Raw genomic sequence first — 19,500 nt, 5'->3', positions numbered from 1 at the left:
GAAATTGGGAATTATAAGATCACCACTACGATCTATTTTCTGTCATATGAAATGTATTGCGAATGTTCCAGGCTAACTTTGTTTCATAAGTAAATCCAACTCTTGAAATGGAGCATGCACAATGAGACTTGGCCCACTGGATCAGGTTTTCTTCTTTTTGCATGACTAATACAACATAGCTTAAATAAATTTAGAGTTTCTTGTGAGGCAAGTCACTAATTCCAGACAACTGCAGGGGCTGTCCAGTGCAGGGAACATCTACAGAATTTCAGATAAATTATCTGTAATATGTGCAATGACAGTGCCCTCTCAACTATTGTTTTTTAGCAAGCAGGGTACAAGTCACTATAAAGCAAAGAGCAGCTGTGGCTCCTTGTGCACAGTCTCAGATGATCTTCATGGACACATTGTCATTGTTTGAATGGTTGTCATATCTTGACAAAGTACCTATGAGTTTTATGTTGGCCATTCACACTGGAGGTTTTATATGCTACCAATGTGAGCTCAGAACGATAGACTATAGAGAAGAAACAACACAAGCTGTAAAGTGCTCTATCACATGGTTCAAAAAGAGCTACCAACATACTACCTGTTGGGTCTGTGATCATGCCACATGCTGTGTTCTTCTTTGCTTCACTCTCCAGCACAGGATCACATTGCTCTTCTGTCTCACTGGAGCATCTGGGGAAAGCAAGCAAAATCAAATATGTGTTTCACATCTCTTACTATCAGATTTTCAGTGCAAGACTGACACATGACAACCCTGCACAACAGGGTGCATTTTATTACAGTCACAAGACTTTATCCAGCTTCTTTGAAAAGCCTTATTGCTGAATGGACTCAATTTTTTAATGCCTTCTGAGCTATTAAAAGGCTTATTCGTAACTGAAAAAAAGAGCTACGGATCTAATCAGTTATGGTTTCCAATTAGGAAAGTGGACAGAAGTCCCATCCCTCTCCTGCTCAGCAAACAGTTCCTGCTTCAGAGAACAAGACTTAAACGATACAAGTCCTATTCACATTCCCTGTTTAATGTAAAGGGACAGCTCCCTACTTCAATGGCCAGTTTTAATATGTAAAATGGTACTGGATGACAAAGCCAGTGAGTGGGTGGATGTATGATTTTATAGAGTTTGATTAGCAAATGCCATGTGATGAAACTAATATACATACATGGTGTTATTCTCAGGCACAAGCCAGCTTTCTCCAAGATCAGTGGAAGTACTTGCAGTGTCTCCATTGGGCTTTATGTTGTCATCATTTGGATCACCATTGTAATTACCTGTGAAGGTAAAAAGAGATTTATGGGACACATGAAGTTCACACTTGTAGGACAAACCTAGGTTTCAGGCTGTAAAATAGACTACGATTAATTAGGGAGAGTATATATGCAACACCAGTGTGCACTGGGCAAAATAAGAAGAGCTCAGTTGCATTTCAGACTTTGACCACTGACAAAAGTTGCTGGTTAGAGACTTGTGGACCTAAGGCAAGAAGTCTGAAAGTTCTTATGTAACTAGATCACATTGCATACAAGAAAGAACTGTTCAGTGAAAAATCCCCAGCTCATTTCCTTGGATCTTACCTGTAAAACATTGGACTAAAAATCAAATGGTGTGATTTACACCAATATATCCTTAGGGATTTTGTAAGTAACATTTCTGAGAAACTAAAACATTCTAGCAAGTTTTATTCACTGCTGTAAATTCTAGCCCATCTGACAAAGACTAGTTGTGTATAAAGTAAGCAGGACATGTTAAGAAAAAAAGTTTAAGTAATCACCTGCCTCCATGACCCACTAAAAAGTGACTAAGTATGTGACTTACCACAAAGGCCACAGAGCAGACCACTGTAACTAGAGGGCACAGAGACTTCTGCATAGTGATTTCCATCATATCTCACCCACAGTCCAAAGTCAGTTTCCAAGAGAATATATCCACCACTACTTTGAATACTGATCTTCTTTTCAATAAGTATAGGCAGGTTCATTCTAGTGCCATTCACCTGTATAGCAAGTTGTAAAAGTTAGTGTATGGCTGCTGAGACCCCTACAACTATCAGCAGCTAAAATAGATTAGTGAAAGACATGATCTTCTGCACAAGGTAATTGGAAGTAGTTAAAGAACACTTCATCTGAGCAAATTTGTTGAACATCTAATTAAAAGAGGTACATTTAACTAATAGAAACTTTGCTATGAAATCTACCATCAGATAAAGTATTTAATTATCTGCATATCAGTTTAAAAATACTATATATGTCCTTTAAGCAAGTGTTTTCTTACATTCACTTTCTTGTTTTTCAGCAAAGAAATCTGGTTGCCATAGACTTCTACTTGCACTGACTTCACATAAGAGACTTTGGTGTTCACTCCTCTGTGCTCATTTGATGTGGATACATCAAAGTATGGAAGCGTTTCGGAGATGTTGCACACTTTGGAAAGAGTGTAAGTGCAATTTCCCATGAAATTATGAACTCTATGGTCAAAAGTGTCATAATGTGGATCCCCAAAGGCACTGCAGGAAGCACGGTCTATGAAGAAACAAAGAAAGACAAATGGAATAATTTGCTCTGAATCTCTGCCAGACTTCTGCAGTTGCTTAGTTCCCACTTTGTTTGTTTGACGTTGTAATTGCTGCTGAGATATAACAGTTATGGCATCAGTCAAGAGCATTCTGAAGTCCAAACCAGCCTCTCATTTTTGGACCCATAAATAATCTGTACTCTTACATATCAGTCTATGCTAGAGGTTGAGGAAGAAAGACAAGCCAAAAGATTTGATATTTAAAAAAAAAACCAACTTAGTTATTGACATTACTATGTAAAGTGGAACAGTGGAGTTTTTACTGTACGTGTCTGAAAGGCTATTTCTGACAAAATAGGAAGAATATACCCCAAAAATGTACTGGTTTGCTTGACCAGAACAGACAGCTGCACTACCAGCTGTCTGGGGTTTGTACTCACATTGGTTATGGAACTCATATTGAACACTGCATACACAAAATGTCCTTAACATACTTTTAAAAAATATTGAAGTTAATTAGCCAGTAATATGAAGAGAGGTACACAACACTGTGTCTGCATTTGTGTGTGTGACTGGGTAAGGTTTTGAGTCCTAATAAGAAATTCCCATTCCAAGACAAAAAAAAACCCCTCCCAATCAAATCTTAGCAGAGTTGATCTTGCAGGTGTCCTACGGTCTTTATCAACAACAAAAACTAATGAAAGGAGGTCCTTATCTCTTCTCTGCTTTTCAATGGCGTGTTACAAAACCAGGTATACTTATGGTTGTGTTTACATGTCAAACATAACTACTTGTCAAACTATTAAAACTCCATGAACTACATACATAACAATTACTAAAAAAACCCAGAAGACATCCAAACTGACTAGCTGAGCTAGCACACTCTTATATTTCAGATGACAGGTGTAGACGATTCAGTGCTTAAAACTGGAGGAAAGGAAGAGTTAGAACTTATCTAAACTGACATTTTAGTGTAATCCCTAAAAACTAAAATAAAAATAACCACAATGACTCATTCTTTTCCAGAACCATATGTTTGGATTATATCCACAAATAAAAAATTTTTAAGTTAAATTAAATTTCAATGCACTACAAACAATAATACCTATATAACAGGTGAAAACTTGCCATGGAAAAGGGTAACTTAAATATATCAGGCATCTGCTCCACAGTTACCAAAACCCCTGACACTGTGGCAAAACAGACCCAGGGCAGGACTATAATAGTGACTACTCAGAAAGAGTCACAGCACTGAAGGACTGTCCCACCCGTGTGGGTGGATGAGAAACAAAAGACTCAGACCATTCAATATAAAAACTGTCATTTGACTGTAGGACCAGAATTAAGAAAACAGAGAAGTTATGACAGGCACTGAGAGATGGGAATGGGAAACAACAGTACCTGAGCTCGGTGTGGGTCTTGGTGGTGATGGCGTATGTGGAGGCTGTGTTGTAGTGCCTGGCAAGGGGATTGTGGGTTTTGATGTTGATGGACCTAGCACAAGAGAGAGTGAGAGGAAATCCACACCAACATGAGACTTTTGTTGCAGGCAGCCAGTCCCCCCATCCCAAAGACCCCAGCAGTGTGACCAGGGAGGCCCATAGCAAGAATGACAGAGTGTCATATCTCAGAATGAGCCCTGCCTCTCCAAAAACAGCAGTACCTGAGGTTGTCCCAGGAGATGATGTTGCTTGTGTGTGGGGTAGTTGCGTTGTGGTGTCCGGCAGCGGGGTCGAGGGTGTTGGGGGAAGTGGGCCTATGGAGAGACAGAAGTAGAAGTGATGATTGTCAATAGGGTGGATCTGTTCCAGGCAGCTGGTCCACAGTTACCAAAAAACCCCAACACATTGGCAAAAGAGACCCAGGGCAAAACTCCCACAGTGACTCCTCAGAAAGGGTCCCAGCACTGAAGGACTGTCCCACCCGTGTGTGTGGGTGAGAAAAAAAACTCATGCCCTCCTGTATAAAAACTGTCGTTTGGCAGATTAAGAAAACAGAGAACTTGTGACAGGCACTAAGAGATGGGGATGGGAAACAACAGTACCTGAGCTCGGTGTGGGTCTTGGTGGTGATGGTGTGCGTGGAGGCTGTGTTGTAGTGCCTGGCAAGGGGATTGTGGGTTTTGATGTCGATGGACCTAGCACAAGAGAGGGTGAGAGGAAATCCACACCAACATGAGACTTTCGTTGCAGGCAGCTGGCCCACCTGCCCCAAACACCCAACAGCATCACCAGACAGACCCAGTGCAGGGATCACACACAGACGCCTCAGCAGAGACGTGCAGCCTCTTGACTACAGACACACTGCATCCCTAGGCCACGAGACTCAGCAAAAGCTAACTGAACCCTTGCACCAGCAGTAGGAGATGTGGATGGAAATATAGCAGTAGTACCTGAACTTGGTGTGGGTTTTGGTGTAAGCGGACGTGTTGTTGTGGTATCTGGCAAGGAGGTCCCAGGTGCCGTGGTCGATGGACCTAGCACAAGAGATAGTTAGAGGAGATCTGCACCAACAGCGGAGCTTGTTCTGGACAGCTCGTCCATTCATCTCAAACACCCCAAGAGCAGGACCAGGGGGGCCCACATCAGGAATCACAGAGTGTCATATCTCAGAATGAGCCCTGCTTGTCAAGGGCTCTGCCACCAGCATAGCTGGCTGACAAAAGCAGAGTAGGCACTTCAGTATTTGTGCTCAATGTCTTGGCTGTGGGCCCTGTAATACACAAACTAAACAGTGACTGCAGGCCATGCCAGCACTTCAGCCTTCCAGTGCCTACAGGACACTGCAGAGACAACCTGTGCTCCTGCCTGTAGCACAGCCTGCCACCTCAGTTTGGTGAAATCTCTCGAGCTGCCCTTCCCAAGCCAAACCCTGTACCTGTGCAGGATCCCTTTTCAATGGACAGGTCATCCAGGGCTACGTCGCTCCAGACATTTTCACCCCATTCTCCCTCCAGGACAATCTAAGAGAAGGGACCATTCTCAGCATTAGCTCCGGCCCCTTGTGTCAAGTGCCATTAGAAAGAACGGTTCATCTGAGATGGCAGTGAGAGCCTCTGCCCTTACCTGGAAACCTCCTGTGCTCTGCAACGTGACCTCTCCCAAGTTCCATGTGTCCCCGTGATTCCCAACGCTGCTCCATACCAGCACTCTGTCTTCGCCCGTAACCACGTACACCCGCAGGGCCATTGTTGCAGCCTGTCCGTACATGTGATACCAGAAGCGGAAGCAGTGCGGTCCTTCCGAACTGCACACCGGACTGACCAGCTCAGCCACAAAGCCGGGGAGGGCATCTCTTCCTTGCAGGTAGATGTAGTAGCCGTCTGAAACAAAGCGAGAGCCACACTGTCACACACCGCACCACCAAATCTAGACCAAGCAGCCAGGGACAACCCAAGCACAGTCCTGCGAGCAGCCCCTGCTGCGCTTCAAGGCAGGCAAAAGGATGGAAGGGCAAACACAGGTCCTTCGCTAGCCACAACCCTGCCCAGCCCTGAGTCCACCTATGAACAGTGTTCTCCAGGGAGGCTCTGGCTCTGTGGGAAACTGCCACAAATGGCTTTGAATGAAGGACAGGAAACGCGGGGCCTGTATTTGCGGATCCAAGGGGTTTATTGCCATCTTGCCAGGGACACGCCTCTGCCTGAAGGACCACTGTGTACTGATTGCTGTTCCTACCTCCTGTCGTGTGGTCAGAGGAGGGGCCGGTATTTTGCGTGGGCGTTGGACCTTTGTGCCTTATCCACTCAATGCTGCTGTAATCTGCCAGGACCCAGTCACAGAAGTCGTTGTCGAATGTGCAGGCAAAATTGCAGTCTCCTGGAGGAGCTGGATACGATGCAGAAAAGAAAGCAGAGATTCTAGGTTGAGGGTGGTGCCACCTTTTCCCTGTGTTCCACAGGGCACACCTACATCCCTGGCATGTTGGGGGCCAGGTGAGGATGGCCAGCACAGTGGACGTGCACGAGCTCAGTGTATAGCACAGCCAGTAAAGAACACTGATGGGAAAAAGCAGTACCTGTGCTTGTCCCAGGCGCTGGTGTTGTTGTCGTATGTGGAGGCTGTGTTGTAGTGCCTGGCAAGGGGATTGTGGGTTTTGATGTCGATGGACCTAGAACAGGAGAGGGTGAGAGGAAATCCACACCAACATGAGAGTTTTGTTGCAGGCAGCTGGCCCACCTGCCCCAAACACCCAACAGCATCACCAGACAGACCCAGTGCAGGGATCACACAGACGCCTCAGCAGAGACGTGCAGCCTCTTGACTACAGACACACTGCATCCCTAGGTCACGAGACTCAGCAAAAGCTAACTGAACCCTTGCACCAGCAGTAGGAGATGTGGATGGAAATATAGCAGTAGTACCTGAACTTGGTGTGGGTTTTGGTGTAAGCGGACGTGTTGTTGTGGTATCTGGCAAGGAGGTCCCAGGTGCCGTGGTCGATGGACCTAGCACAAGAGATAGTTAGAGGAGATCTGCACCAACAGCGGAGCTTGTTCTGGACAGCTTGTCCATTCATCTCAAACACCCCAAGAGTAGGACCAGGGGGGGCCCATATCAGCAATCAGAGAGTGTCATATCTCAGAATGAGCCCTGCCTCTCCAAAAAACAGCAGTACCTGAGGTTGTCCCAGGAGATGATGTTGCTTGTGTGTGAGGTAGTTGCGTTGTGGTGTCCGGCAGCGGGGTCGAGGGTGTTGGGGGAAGTGGGCCTATAGAGAGACAGAAGTAGAAGTGATGATTGTCAATAGGGTGGATCTGTTCCAGGCATCTGGTCCACAGTTACCAAAAAACCCCGACACATTGGCAAAAGAGACCCCGGGTAGCACTCCCACAGTGACTCCTCAGAAAGGGTCCCAGCACTGAAGGACTGTCCCACCCATGTGGGTGGATAAGAAAAAAACCTCAGACCCTCCTGTATAAAAACTGTCGTTTGGCAGATTAAGAAAACAGAGAACTTGTGACAGGCACTAAGAGATGGGGATGGGAAACAACAGTACCTGAGCTCGGTGTGGGTCTTGGTGGTGATGGCGTACGTGGAGGCTGTGTTGTAGTGCCTGGCAAGGGGATTGTGGGTTTTGATGTCGATGGACCTAGAACAGGAGAGGGTGAGAGGAAATCCACACCAACATGAGAATTTTGTTGCAGGCAGCTGGCCCACCTGCCCCAAACACCCAACAGCATCACCAGACAGACCCAGTGCAGGGATCACACACAGACGCCTCAGCAGAGACGTGCAGCCTCTTGACTACAGACACACTGCATCCCTAGGCCACGAGACTCAGCAAAAGCTAACTGAACCCTTGCACCAGCAGTAGGAGATGTGGATGGAAATATAGCAGTAGTACCTGAACTTGGTGTGGGTTTTGGTGTAAGCGGACGTGTTGTTGTGGTGTCTGGCAAGGAGGTCCCAGGTGCCGTGGTCGATGGACCTAGCACAAGAGATAGTTAGAGGAGATCTGCACCAACAGCGGAGCTTGTTCTGGACAGCTCGTCCATTCATCTCAAACACCCCAAGAGCAGGACCAGGGGGGCCCACATCAGGAATCACAGAGTGTCATATCTCAGAATGAGCCCTGCTTGTCAAGGGCTCTGCCACCAGCATAGCTGGCTGACAAAAGCAGAGTAGGCACTTCAGTATTTGTGCTCAATGTCTTGGCTGTGGGCCCTGTAATACACAAACTAAACAGTGACTGCAGGCCATGCCAGCACTTCAGCCTTCCAGTGCCTACAGGACACTGCAGAGACAACCTGTGCTCCTGCCTGTAGCACAGCCTGCCACCTCAGTTGGTGAAATCTCTCGAGCTGCCCTTCCCAAGCCAAACCCTGTACCTGTGCAGGATCCCTTTTCAATGGACAGGTCATCCAAGGCTACGTTGCTCCAGACATTTTCACCCCATTCTCCCTCCAGGACAATCTAAGAGAAGGGACCATTCCCAGCATTAGCTCCGGCCCCTTGTGTCAAGTGCCATTAGAAAGAGCGGTTCATCTCAGATGGCAGTGAGAGCCTCTGCCCTTACCTGGAAGTCTCCTGTGCTCTGCAACGTGACCTCTCCCAAGTTCCATGTGTCCCCGTGATTCCCAACGCTGCTCCATACCAGCACTCTGTCTTCGCCCGTAACCACGTACACCCGCAGGGCCATTGTTGCAGCCTGTCCGTACATGTGATACCAGAAGCGGAAGCAGTGCGGTCCTTCCGAACTGCACACCGGACTGACCAGCTCAGCCACAAAGCCGGGGAGGGCATCTCTTCCTTGCAGGTAGATGTAGTAGCCGTCTGAAACAAAGCGAGAGCCACACTGTCACACACCGCACCACCAAATCTAGACCAAGCAGCCAGGGACAACCCAAGCACAGTCCTGCGAGCAGCCCCTGCTGCGCTTCAAGGCAGGCAAAAGGATGGAAGGGCAAACACAGGTCCTTCGCTAGCCACAACCCTGCCCAGCCCTGAGTCCACCTATGAACAGTGTTCTCCAGGGAGGCTCTAGCTCTGTGGGAGACTGCCACAAATGGCTCTAGATCAAGGACAGGAAACGCGGGGCCTGTATTTGCAGATCCAAGGGGTTTATTACCATCTTACCAGGGACACGCCTCTGCCTGAAGGACCACTGTGTACTGATTGCTGTTCCTACCTCCTGTCGTGTGGTCAGAGGAGGGGCCGGTATTTTGCGTGGGCGTTGGACCTTTGTGCCTTATCCACTCAATGCTGCTGTAATCTGCCAGGACCCAGTCACAGAAGTCGTTGTCGAATGTGCAGGCAAAATTGCAGTCTCCTGGAGGAGCTGGATACGATGCAGAAAAGAAAGCAGAGATTCTAGGTTGAGGGTGGTGCCACCTTTTCCCTGTGTTCCACAGGGCACACCTACATCCCTGGCATGCTGGGGGCCAGGTGAGGATGGCCAGCACAGTGGACGTGCACGAGCTCAGTGTGTAGCACAGCCAGTAAAGAACACTGATGGGAAAAAGCAGTACCTGTGCTTGTCCCAGGCGCTGGTGTTGTTGTCGTATGTGGAGGCTGTGTTGTAGTTCCTGGCAAGGGGATTGTGGGTTTTGATGTCGATGGACCTAGAACAGGAGAGGGTGAGAGGAAATCCACACCAACATGAGAGTTTTGTTGCAGGCAGCTGGCCCACCTGCCCCAAACACCCAACAGCATCACCAGACAGACCCAGTGCAGGGATCACACACAGACGCCTCAGCAGAGACGTGCAGCCTCTTGACTACAGACACACTGCATCCCTAGGCCACGAGACTCAGCAAAAGCTAACTGAACCCTTGCACCAGCAGTAGGAGATGTGGATGGAAATATAGCAGTAGTACCTGAACTTGGTGTGGGTTTTGGTGTAAGCGGACGTGTTGTTGTGGTGTCTGGCAAGGAGGTCCCAGGTGCCGTGGTCGATGGACCTAGCACAAGAGATAGTTAGAGGAGATCTGCACCAACAGCGGAGCTTGTTCTGGACAGCTTGTCCATTCATCTCAAACACCCCAAGAGCAGGACCAGGGGGGGCCCATATCAGCAATCAGAGAGTGTCATATCTCAGAATGAGCCCTGCCTCTCCAAAAAACAGCAGTACCTGAGGTTGTCCCAGGAGATGATGTTGCTTGTGTGTGGGGTAGTTGCGTTGTGGTGTCCGGCAGCGGGGTCGAGGGTGTTGGGGGAAGTGGGCCTATGGAGAGACAGAAGTAGAAGTGATGATTGTCAATAGGGTGGATCTGTTCCAGGCATCTGGTCCACAGTTACCAAAAAACCCCGACACATTGGCAAAAGAGACCCCGGGTAGCACTCCCACAGTGACTCCTCAGAAAGGGTCCCAGCACTGAAGGACTGTCCCACCCATGTGGGTGGATGAGAAAAAAACCTCAGACCCTCCTGTATAAAAACTGTCGTTTGGCAGATTAAGAAAACAGAGAACTTGTGACAGGCACTAAGAGATGGGGATGGGAAACAACAGTACCTGAGCTCGGTGTGGGTCTTGGTGGTGATGGTGTGCGTGGAGGCTGTGTTGTAGTGCCTGGCAAGGGGATTGTGGGTTTTGATGTCGATGGACCTAGCACAAGAGAGGGTGAGAGGAAATCCACACCAACATGAGACTTTCGTTGCAGGCAGCTGGCCCACCTGCCCCAAACACCCAACAGCATCACCAGACAGACCCAGTGCAGGGATCACACACAGACGCCTCAGCAGAGACGTGCAGCCTCTTGACTACAGACACACTGCATCCCTAGGCCACGAGACTCAGCAAAAGCTAACTGAACCCTTGCACCAGCAGTAGGAGATGTGGATGGAAATATAGCAGTAGTACCTGAACTTGGTGTGGGTTTTGGTGTAAGCGGACGTGTTGTTGTGGTGTCTGGCAAGGAGGTCCCAGGTGCCGTGGTCGATGGACCTAGCACAAGAGATAGTTAGAGGAGATCTGCACCAACAGCGGAGCTTGTTCTGGACAGCTTGTCCATTCATCTCAAACACCCCAAGAGCAGGACCAGGGGGGCCCACATCAGGAATCACAGAGTGTCATATCTCAGAATGAGCCCTGCTTGTCAAGGGCTCTGCCACCAGCATAGCTGGCTGACAAAAGCAGAGTAGGCACTTCAGTATTTGTGCTCAATGTCTTGGCTGTGGGCCCTGTAATACACAAACTAAACAGTGACTGCAGGCCATGCCAGCACTTCAGCCTTCCAGTGCCTACAGGACACTGCAGAGACAACCTGTGCTCCTGCCTGTAGCACAGCCTGCCACCTCAGTTGGTGAAATCTCTCGAGCTGCCCTTCCCAAGCCAAACCCTGTACCTGTGCAGGATCCCTTTTCAATGGACAGGTCATCCAAGGCTACGTTGCTCCAGACATTTTCACCCCATTCTCCCTCCAGGACAATCTAAGAGAAGGGACCATTCCCAGCATTAGCTCCGGCCCCTTGTGTCAAGTGCCATTAGAAAGAGCGGTTCATCTCAGATGGCAGTGAGAGCCTCTGCCCTTACCTGGAAGTCTCCTGTGCTCTGCAACGTGACCTCTCCCAAGTTCCATGTGTCCCCGTGATTCCCAACGCTGCTCCATACCAGCACTCTGTCTTCGCCCGTAACCACGTACACCCGCAGGGCCATTGTTGCAGCCTGTCCGTACATGTGATACCAGAAGCGGAAGCAGTGCGGTCCTTCCGAACTGCACACCGGACTGACCAGCTCAGCCACAAAGCCGGGGAGGGCATCTCTTCCTTGCAGGTAGATGTAGTAGCCGTCTGAAACAAAGCGAGAGCCACACTGTCACACACCGCACCACCAAATCTAGACCAAGCAGCCAGGGACAACCCAAGCACAGTCCTGCGAGCAGCCCCTGCTGCGCTTCAAGGCAGGCAAAAGGATGGAAGGGCAAACACAGGTCCTTCGCTAGCCACAACCCTGCCCAACCCTGAGTCCACCTATGAACAGTGTTCTCCAGGGAGGCTCTAGCTCTGTGGGAGACTGCCACAATGGCTCTGGATCAAGGACAGGAAACGCGGGGCCTGTATTTGCGGATCCAAGGGGTTTATTACCATCTTGCCAGGGACACGCCTCTGCCTGAAGGACCACTGTGTACTGATTGCTGTTCCTACCTCCTGTCGTGTGGTCAGAGGAGGGGCCGGTATTTTGCGTGGGCGTTGGACCTTTGTGCCTTATCCACTCAATGCTGCTGTAATCTGCCAGGACCCAGTCACAGAAGTCGTTGTCGAATGTGCAGGCAAAATTGCAGTCTCCTAGAGGAGCTGGATACGATGCAGAAAAGAAAGCAGAGATTCTAGGTTGAGGGTGGTGCCACCTTTTTTCCCTGTGTTCCACAGGGCACACCTACATCCCTGGCATGCTGGGGGCCAGGTGAGGATGGCCAGCACAGTGGACGTGCACGAGCTCAGTGAGTAGCACAGCCAGTAAAGAACACTGATGGGAAAAAGCAGTACCTGTGCTTGTCCCAGGCGCTGGTGTTGTTGTCATACGTGGAGGCTGTGTTGTAGTGCCTGGCAAGGGGATTGTGGGTTTTGATGTCGATGGACCTAGAACAGGAGAGGGTGAGAGGAAATCCACACCAACATGAGAGTTTTGTTGCAGGCAGCTGGCCCACCTGCCCCAAACACCCAACAGCATCACCAGACAGACCCAGTGCAGGGATCACACAGAGACGCCTCAGCAGAGACGTGCAGCCTCTTGACTACAGACACACTGCATCCCTAGGTCACGAGACTCAGCAAAAGCTAACCGAACCCTTGCACCAGCAGTAGGAGATGTGGATGGAAATATAGCAGTAGTACCTGAACTTGGTGTGGGTTTTGGTGTAAGCAGATGTGGTGGTGTTGTGTCTGGCAAGGAGGTCCCAGGTCCCAGGTCCCAGCTGCCCCAAACACCCAACACTATCACCAGATAGACCCAGTGCAGGGATCACACAGAGACACTTCAGCAGAGTCGTGCAGCCTCTTGACTACAGACACTGCATCCGTAGCCCACGAGAATCACAGAATGTTAGGGATTGGAAAGGACCTAAAAAGATCATCTAGTCCAATCCCCCTACTGGATCAGGAACACTTGGATGAGGCTACACAGGAAGGTGTCCAGGTGGGTTTTGAATATCTCCAGAGAAGGAGACAGGAATGAATGAAAGCTAACTGAACCCTTGCACCAGCAGTAGAAGATGTGGATGGAAATAGAGCAGTAGTACCTGAACTTGGTGTGGGTCTTAGTGTAATCAGAGGTGTTGTTGTGGTGTCTGGCAAGGAGGTCCCAGGTGCCGTGGTTGATGGACCTAGCACAAGAGATAGTTAGAGGAGATCTGCATCAACACTGGAGTTTTGTTGCAGGCAGCCAGTCCACCCATCCCAAAGACCCCAGTAGTGTGACCAGGGAGGCCCATAGCAAGAATGACAGAGTGTCATATCTCAGAATGAGCCCTGCCTCTCCAAAAACAGCAGTACCTGAGGTTGTCCCAGGAGATGATGTTGCTTGTGTGTGGGGTAGTTGCGTTGTGGTGTCCGGCAGCGGGGTCGAGGGTGTTGGGGGAAGTGGGCCTATGGAGAGACAGAAGTAGAAGTGATGATTGTCAATAGGGTGGATCTGTTCCAGGCAGCTGGTCCACAGTTACCAAAAAACCCAACACAGTGGCAAAAGAGACCCAGGGCAAAACTCCCACAGTGACTCCTCAGAAAGGGTCCCAGCACTGAAGGACTGTCCCACCCGTGTGTGTGGGTGAGAAAAAAAACTCATGCCCTCCTGTATAAAAACTGTCGTTTGGCAGATTAAGAAAACAGAGAACTTGTGACAGGCACTAAGAGATGGGGATGGGAAACAACAGTACCTGAGCTCGGTGTGGGTCTTGGTGGTGATGGTGTGCGTGGAGGCTGTGTTGTAGTGCCTGGCAAGGGGATTGTGGGTTTTGATGTCGATGGACCTAGCACAAGAGAGGGTGAGAGGAAATCCACACCAACATGAGACTTTCGTTGCAGGCAGCTGGCCCACCTGCCCCAAACACCCAACAGCATCACCAGACAGACCCAGTGCAGGGATCACACACAGACGCCTCAGCAGAGACGTGCAGCCTCTTGACTACAGACACACTGCATCCCTAGGCCACGAGACTCAGCAAAAGCTAACTGAACCCTTGCACCAGCAGTAGGAGATGTGGATGGAAATATAGCAGTAGTACCTGAACTTGGTGTGGGTTTTGGTGTAAGCGGACGTGTTGTTGTGGTATCTGGCAAGGAGGTCCCAGGTGCCGTGGTCGATGGACCTAGCACAAGAGATAGTTAGAGGAGATCTGCACCAACAGCGGAGCTTGTTCTGGACAGCTCGTCCATTCATCTCAAACACCCCAAGAGCGGGACCAGGGGGGCCCACATCAGGAATCACAGAGTGTCATATCTCAGAATGAGCCCTGCTTGTCAAGGGCTCTGCCACCAGCATAGCTGGCTGACAAAAGCAGAGTAGGCACTTCAGTATTTGTGCTCAATGTCTTGGCTGTGGGCCCTGTAATACACAAACTAAACAGTGACTGCAGGCCATGCCAGCACTTCAGCCTTCCAGTGCCTACAGGACACTGCAGAGACAACCTGTGCTCCTGCCTGTAGCACAGCCTGCCACCTCAGTTGGTGAAATCTCTCGAGCTGCCCTTCCCAAGCCAAACCCTGTACCTGTGCAGGATCCCTTTTCAATGGACAGGTCATCCAGGGCTACGTCGCTCCAGACATTTTCACCCCATTCTCCCTCCAGGACAATCTAAGAGAAGGGACCATTCCCAGCATTAGCTCCGGGCCCTTGTGTCAAGTGCCATTAGAAAGAGCGGTTCATCTCAGATGGCAGTGAGAGCCTCTGCTCTTACCTGGAAGTCTCCTGTGCTCTGCAACGTGACCTCTCCCAAGTTCCATGTGTCCCCGTGATTCCCAACGCTGCTCCATACCAGCACTCTGTCTTCGCCCGTAACCACGTACACCCGCAGGGCCATTGTTGCAGCCTGTCCGTACATGTGATACCAGAAGCGGAAGCAGTGCGGTCCTTCCGAACTGCACACCGGACTGACCAGCTCAGCCACAAAGCCGGGGAGGGCATCTCTTCCTTGCAGGTAGATGTAGTAGCCGTCTGAAACAAAGCGAGAGCCACACTGTCACACACTGCACCACCAAATCTAGACCAAGCAGCCAGGGACAACCCAAGCACAGTCCTGCGAGCAGCCCCTGCTGCGCTTCAAGGCAGGCAAAAGGATGGAAGGGCAAACACAGGTCCTTCGCTAGCCACAACCCTGCCCAGCCCTGAGTCCACCTATGAACAGTGTTCTCTAGGGAGGCTCTAGCTCTGTGGGAGACTGCCACAAATGGCTCTCGATCAAGGACAGGAAACGTGGGGCCTGTATTTGCGGATCCAAGGGGTTTATTGCCATCTTGCCAGGGACACGCGTCTGCCTGAAGGACCACTGTGTACTGATTGCTGTTCCTACCTCCTGTCGTGTGGTCAGAGGAGGGGCCGGTATTTTGCGTGGGCGTTGGACCTTTGTGCCTTATCCACTCAATGCTGCTGTAATCTGCCAGGACCCAGTCACAGAAGTCGTTGTCGAATGTGCAGGCAAAATTGCAGTCTCCTGGAGGAGCTGGATACGATGCAGAAAAGAAAGCAGAGATTCTAGGTTGAGGGTGGTGCCACCTTTTTTCCCTATGTTCCACAGGGCACACCTACATCCCTGGCATGCTGGGGGCCAGGTGAGGATGGCCAGCACAGTGGACGTGCACGAGCTCAGTGAGTAGCACAGCCAGTAAAGAACACTGATGGGAAAAAGCAGTACCTGTGCTTGTCCCAGGCGCTGGTGTTGTTGTCGTACGTGGAGGCTGTGTTGAGGTGTCTGGCAAAGGGGCCGGTGTTGTAGGACCTACAGTAAAACAGCCATGGTAAAGATGTTTTTCAAAGTGGGTATTTGTTTTCAAGTGGGGATGTTGCACCCACATGCCCTACGCCATGGGAGAAGGAGCACAGAGCAGGAACTCCATGGTATCTCACACACAAAGAGCGTGTTCACACAAGAGCTGTCCTACCAGAGCAGTGAGGTGACACATGGAGAAATCTGCACTACAGCTGCCCCAAGCCTTGAATCTGGACTGCAAAGGAGGTCAATGGAACACTTACCACAGATAGTGCCAGCACTCCAGTCTCCCAGAGCAACGCCTGCCTCAGCACAGGCTGCGGCATAGGCCCCCAGGTCATTGCAGAGCTGCTCCGTGCTGCCACCCGTGGCACACTGGTCATAGACACAGCTCTCAAAGTACGTATTGGGTGGCAGAACTGCGTGGCACGGCTGGAACGCGCCACCGAGCTGCGTGAGGATTGCACACTGCTGCTCAGCTTCCTCCTCCTCCTCGGGGGAGCAAGACACAGGCGGGCTGGTGGCAGGGTCACACCTGCAAAGCAGACAGGCAGCACTGAGCTCATAGCAGCCTGTGGACCCCAACCACACCATTTCTAGACCTCCTCCCCAGGCAAAACCTCAGCCTCTGGAGTCCTGATCCCTTGCTAACACAAGGCACCCACGGCTGTCACTTGTGAGGGCGGGCAGCACGCACCACAGTCACCATTACCTTCCGTGGCATTGGGTGGACAGAAACCCATGACTCAACAGCTTGGGAAAGGTCTCATGCCAAGGCCTCAGCCCACTCTTTCTGGGGTCAGGAACGGTAAGACGTGGAGTGGGATGGCAGGGCCCTGCACAGAGGTCACCGAGGTCTCAGAACAGGAGCCCTCTCGAGCGCCCATGGGGAGAGACCACAGGGCACCCTGACTGCATGGAGGGACCTGGACGCTGCCACCAGCAAGCCATCCGTGAGGGGAAAGGGGAACGGCCACACGTCTTGCACCCAGTTGCAGACAGAACATCCCGCTGGCGGGTGCAGTGCGGAGGTGAGATGCCACAAGGATACATCTGCTGCTGTGGAGCCTCCACGTCGTCTCACACGCTTTCCCGCAACTGCCCGGCTCCTCTGCCTTGGCCTGTGCCTGCCATTACCTACCCTCCCTCCTGGTGCCCCTCACAGCTCCACTCTCCCACTCCCCCTTCTGTCTGCCATCTCTGAGACTGAACAAACACTCACGGCCACTCATCGTCCGGCACCATCCAGCTGTTTCCAAAGTCATTGAAGTTGGGCACAACAACCCCATCGGGTCGCGTGAAGTCGTCCTCCGGGCTCCCGGTGTACGTCCCACACAGCCCACACAGTTTGCCCTTGTACTTCTCAGACACGGTCACTAGCAGCTCATGGTCCCCGTTGAACTGCAGCTGCAGGCCCAGACTGGTAGACACCCGCACGTAGGAGCCGCTCAAGGAAATGTTCACCCCGGGGGCAGGAGAAGCAGGCAGGGAGGCCAGAGCACCGTTGATCTGAAGAAGGGGGACAGAAGGAGACAGAAACATAAGGAGATGCCCGCCACTGAGACGTCACTGTTCTTCCTTGGGCTGGTGCCAGGACCCAGTGAGCCAGAAGCACTGCTGGCCTGAGAAACCCTGCTCAGGCCTATGAGAACAGCAGCTGCTCTACACACAGCACACCAAAAGCTCAGGAAACCAAGCCGAAAATCTGGTGCTGCGCGAGCAGCTGTATCTGCCCCGCTCAGAGCCTTCCCATGCTCTTCTGTGAGCTTGTCTCCAGGCTCGGGGAATATCAGGCTCTTCCTGGGGACACAGTGGTACTTAATGGCACCTACAGTTCTTAGGTGTAAAAAGGAGGGGCTTACGTAGACGGCCTTGTTCTTGCGCAGCTCAATGTGGAGGCCTTCCATGGACAGTGCCACAGAGTTCAGTGCTGTCCAGCTCTGACTGCCGCGATGTTCGTTGCGGGTGGTGATGCTGAACCCAACGGAGGAGTTGTCACAGCCTGTCACCACCGTGTAGTTGCAGGCGCCCTGGAAGTGGTGAAGCTTCCCATCGAAGGTGCTGTAATGAGGGTCGCCATAGATGTGGCAGAGAGCAGTGCTGGGTGGGTAACAGCCCCTCTGGCCGTTCTGGATCTTGCACACCTCGTCCTCAGCACAGGACAATGCAGAGCAACTCATTTGGCCATTGGCTTCACACCGGCACTGGCGAGTGCAGTTCTCGCTCACAGAGTACTCGCCTTCCTGCAGGCAGAGAAACAGCGAGCGTCAGTGTATCAGGCAGGAAAACTAGAGGCAAGGGAGTGTCCTGGGAGGGCTGCAAGCCAGGGCAAGGTTTTTACTCACGCTGTAGTAGTTGCCCTCAAAGAGGCAGCCACAGTTGGCCTCGGGCACACAGGTGTCTCCGCTGAGGAGGAAGCCAGAGGTACATGCACAGCCCTCCATGCAGGGCTTGGAGCAGTTTTGTGGGGCTTGCCGGTCAACACAGGTGGCAGGACAGCCGGTCATGCAAGGGTCATAGTAGCTGTTGGCGGGGCACAACAGTGCTGCAAGGGGAAGGGGACAATTAGGTCCAGCAAGGTGTCAAGGAAGAATGACATTTGGGGAAAGGGAACACCAAAGGCTTGCTTTGGCCAGGGATTCTGGGCACAAGGAGCAGCACATTTCCCTTCTGGCAACGGCAAGGCAGGTACTCACGGCAGAAGGTGGCATTCCTCCAGGGAAGAAGAGTCACGCCCGCTGCCTGGCATGCGTCCGCGTAGGCCTCCAGAGCAGCACACAGGACCTCCTGGCCACCATGCAGGGCACAAAGGTCATAGAAGCAGGTCTCAAAGTAGCTCTGGGGGTTGATCACGGCGTGGCAGCTCTCAAAAGAGCCAGGCCTGGCAGTCAGTATGCCACAGAATTCGTCCGATCGGTAGAGTGTCTCCTCTTCTGCACTGCAGGGTGGGGAGGCTTCGGGGACACCGCAAGAGGTGTCTCCGTCTGGGACCTGCCAGCTCTGCCCAAGCTCATTGGTGTTTGCAGCTTGCTGCCCGTTGGGCATCATGTAATCGTCCTCTCCCCGGTTGTTGAAGTTCCCGCACATGCCACAGGTCAGGTTGAAGTAGGTGGTGGGCACCTTCACCTCCACTGAGTGGTCAGTGTCGTAGGACACTACGAGGTTGAAGTCTGTCTCCAGGACGATGTAGCGGCCGCTCCTGCTCACCGTGATGGCACCTGCCGCTGCGCTCACCGGCAAGGTCCGGCGCACATTGTTCACCTGGGGCAAACACACCACAATTGACCCTGCACTTGTCCCTGGCCTCCCTGGGGTTTCCTACCCCACAGAAATCAGCTGCCAGTTTGGGCACGGCAAACCAGTGCCGTGATGCCCTCACACCCAGACACCCCTGCTGCGGCTTGCAGAGCCGTGTCTGCACTCTGCAGGGGCTTCTATTCGACTTGGGCCACATTCCCCATTTGACTCTTCCAGCTTCAGACACTCCAGAAAGGAAAAACAAAGCAACCCACAGGCTTCAGGGAAGCCCACCCACAGCTGGGACAATGAACATGTCCGGCACAATGGAGATGGCTGGTATATGCCAGGCCCTGCCAAGAGATGTGAACGCTACTGCGC

The 19,500-nt window shown here is 51.4% G+C and overlaps 1 protein-coding gene across 1 annotated transcript in view; it reads right to left on the bottom strand.

The window, feature by feature from the left end:
- Nucleotides 1-385: 385 nt before the first annotated feature.
- Nucleotides 386-19,500, bottom strand: part of FCGBP (Fc gamma binding protein) — a gene marked incomplete at both ends in the record, with an annotated part of 50,511 nt that continues 31,396 nt past the window's right edge. The window contains 37 exons of the mRNA XM_080349700.1: nucleotides 386-447; nucleotides 590-681; nucleotides 3,924-4,016; nucleotides 4,186-4,278; nucleotides 4,567-4,659; nucleotides 4,915-4,998; nucleotides 5,697-5,844; nucleotides 6,200-6,276; nucleotides 6,540-6,632; nucleotides 6,886-6,969; nucleotides 7,140-7,232; nucleotides 7,521-7,613; nucleotides 7,869-7,952; nucleotides 8,346-8,437; nucleotides 8,541-8,797; nucleotides 9,153-9,229; nucleotides 9,493-9,585; nucleotides 9,841-9,924; nucleotides 10,095-10,187; nucleotides 10,476-10,568; nucleotides 10,824-10,907; nucleotides 11,301-11,392; nucleotides 11,496-11,752; nucleotides 12,107-12,183; nucleotides 12,449-12,541; nucleotides 13,201-13,284; nucleotides 13,454-13,546; nucleotides 13,834-13,926; nucleotides 14,182-14,265; nucleotides 14,659-14,750; nucleotides 14,854-15,110; nucleotides 15,466-15,615; nucleotides 16,146-16,417; nucleotides 17,105-17,391; nucleotides 17,745-18,125; nucleotides 18,228-18,427; nucleotides 18,579-19,143. Coding sequence (XP_080205826.1) covers nucleotides 386-447; nucleotides 590-681; nucleotides 3,924-4,016; nucleotides 4,186-4,278; nucleotides 4,567-4,659; nucleotides 4,915-4,998; nucleotides 5,697-5,844; nucleotides 6,200-6,276; nucleotides 6,540-6,632; nucleotides 6,886-6,969; nucleotides 7,140-7,232; nucleotides 7,521-7,613; nucleotides 7,869-7,952; nucleotides 8,346-8,437; nucleotides 8,541-8,797; nucleotides 9,153-9,229; nucleotides 9,493-9,585; nucleotides 9,841-9,924; nucleotides 10,095-10,187; nucleotides 10,476-10,568; nucleotides 10,824-10,907; nucleotides 11,301-11,392; nucleotides 11,496-11,752; nucleotides 12,107-12,183; nucleotides 12,449-12,541; nucleotides 13,201-13,284; nucleotides 13,454-13,546; nucleotides 13,834-13,926; nucleotides 14,182-14,265; nucleotides 14,659-14,750; nucleotides 14,854-15,110; nucleotides 15,466-15,615; nucleotides 16,146-16,417; nucleotides 17,105-17,391; nucleotides 17,745-18,125; nucleotides 18,228-18,427; nucleotides 18,579-19,143 — 5,139 coding nt within the window. The remainder of the gene's footprint in view (nucleotides 448-589; nucleotides 682-3,923; nucleotides 4,017-4,185; nucleotides 4,279-4,566; nucleotides 4,660-4,914; nucleotides 4,999-5,696; nucleotides 5,845-6,199; nucleotides 6,277-6,539; nucleotides 6,633-6,885; nucleotides 6,970-7,139; nucleotides 7,233-7,520; nucleotides 7,614-7,868; nucleotides 7,953-8,345; nucleotides 8,438-8,540; nucleotides 8,798-9,152; nucleotides 9,230-9,492; nucleotides 9,586-9,840; nucleotides 9,925-10,094; nucleotides 10,188-10,475; nucleotides 10,569-10,823; nucleotides 10,908-11,300; nucleotides 11,393-11,495; nucleotides 11,753-12,106; nucleotides 12,184-12,448; nucleotides 12,542-13,200; nucleotides 13,285-13,453; nucleotides 13,547-13,833; nucleotides 13,927-14,181; nucleotides 14,266-14,658; nucleotides 14,751-14,853; nucleotides 15,111-15,465; nucleotides 15,616-16,145; nucleotides 16,418-17,104; nucleotides 17,392-17,744; nucleotides 18,126-18,227; nucleotides 18,428-18,578; nucleotides 19,144-19,500) is intronic.

Source organism: Nesoenas mayeri (genome assembly GCF_963082525.1).
Source record: "Nesoenas mayeri genome assembly, chromosome: 9".
NCBI lineage: Eukaryota > Metazoa > Chordata > Aves > Columbiformes > Columbidae > Nesoenas > Nesoenas mayeri.
The sequence above is the reverse complement of the archived record's forward strand: the minus strand, read 5'-3'. Positions and strand labels throughout refer to the sequence as shown.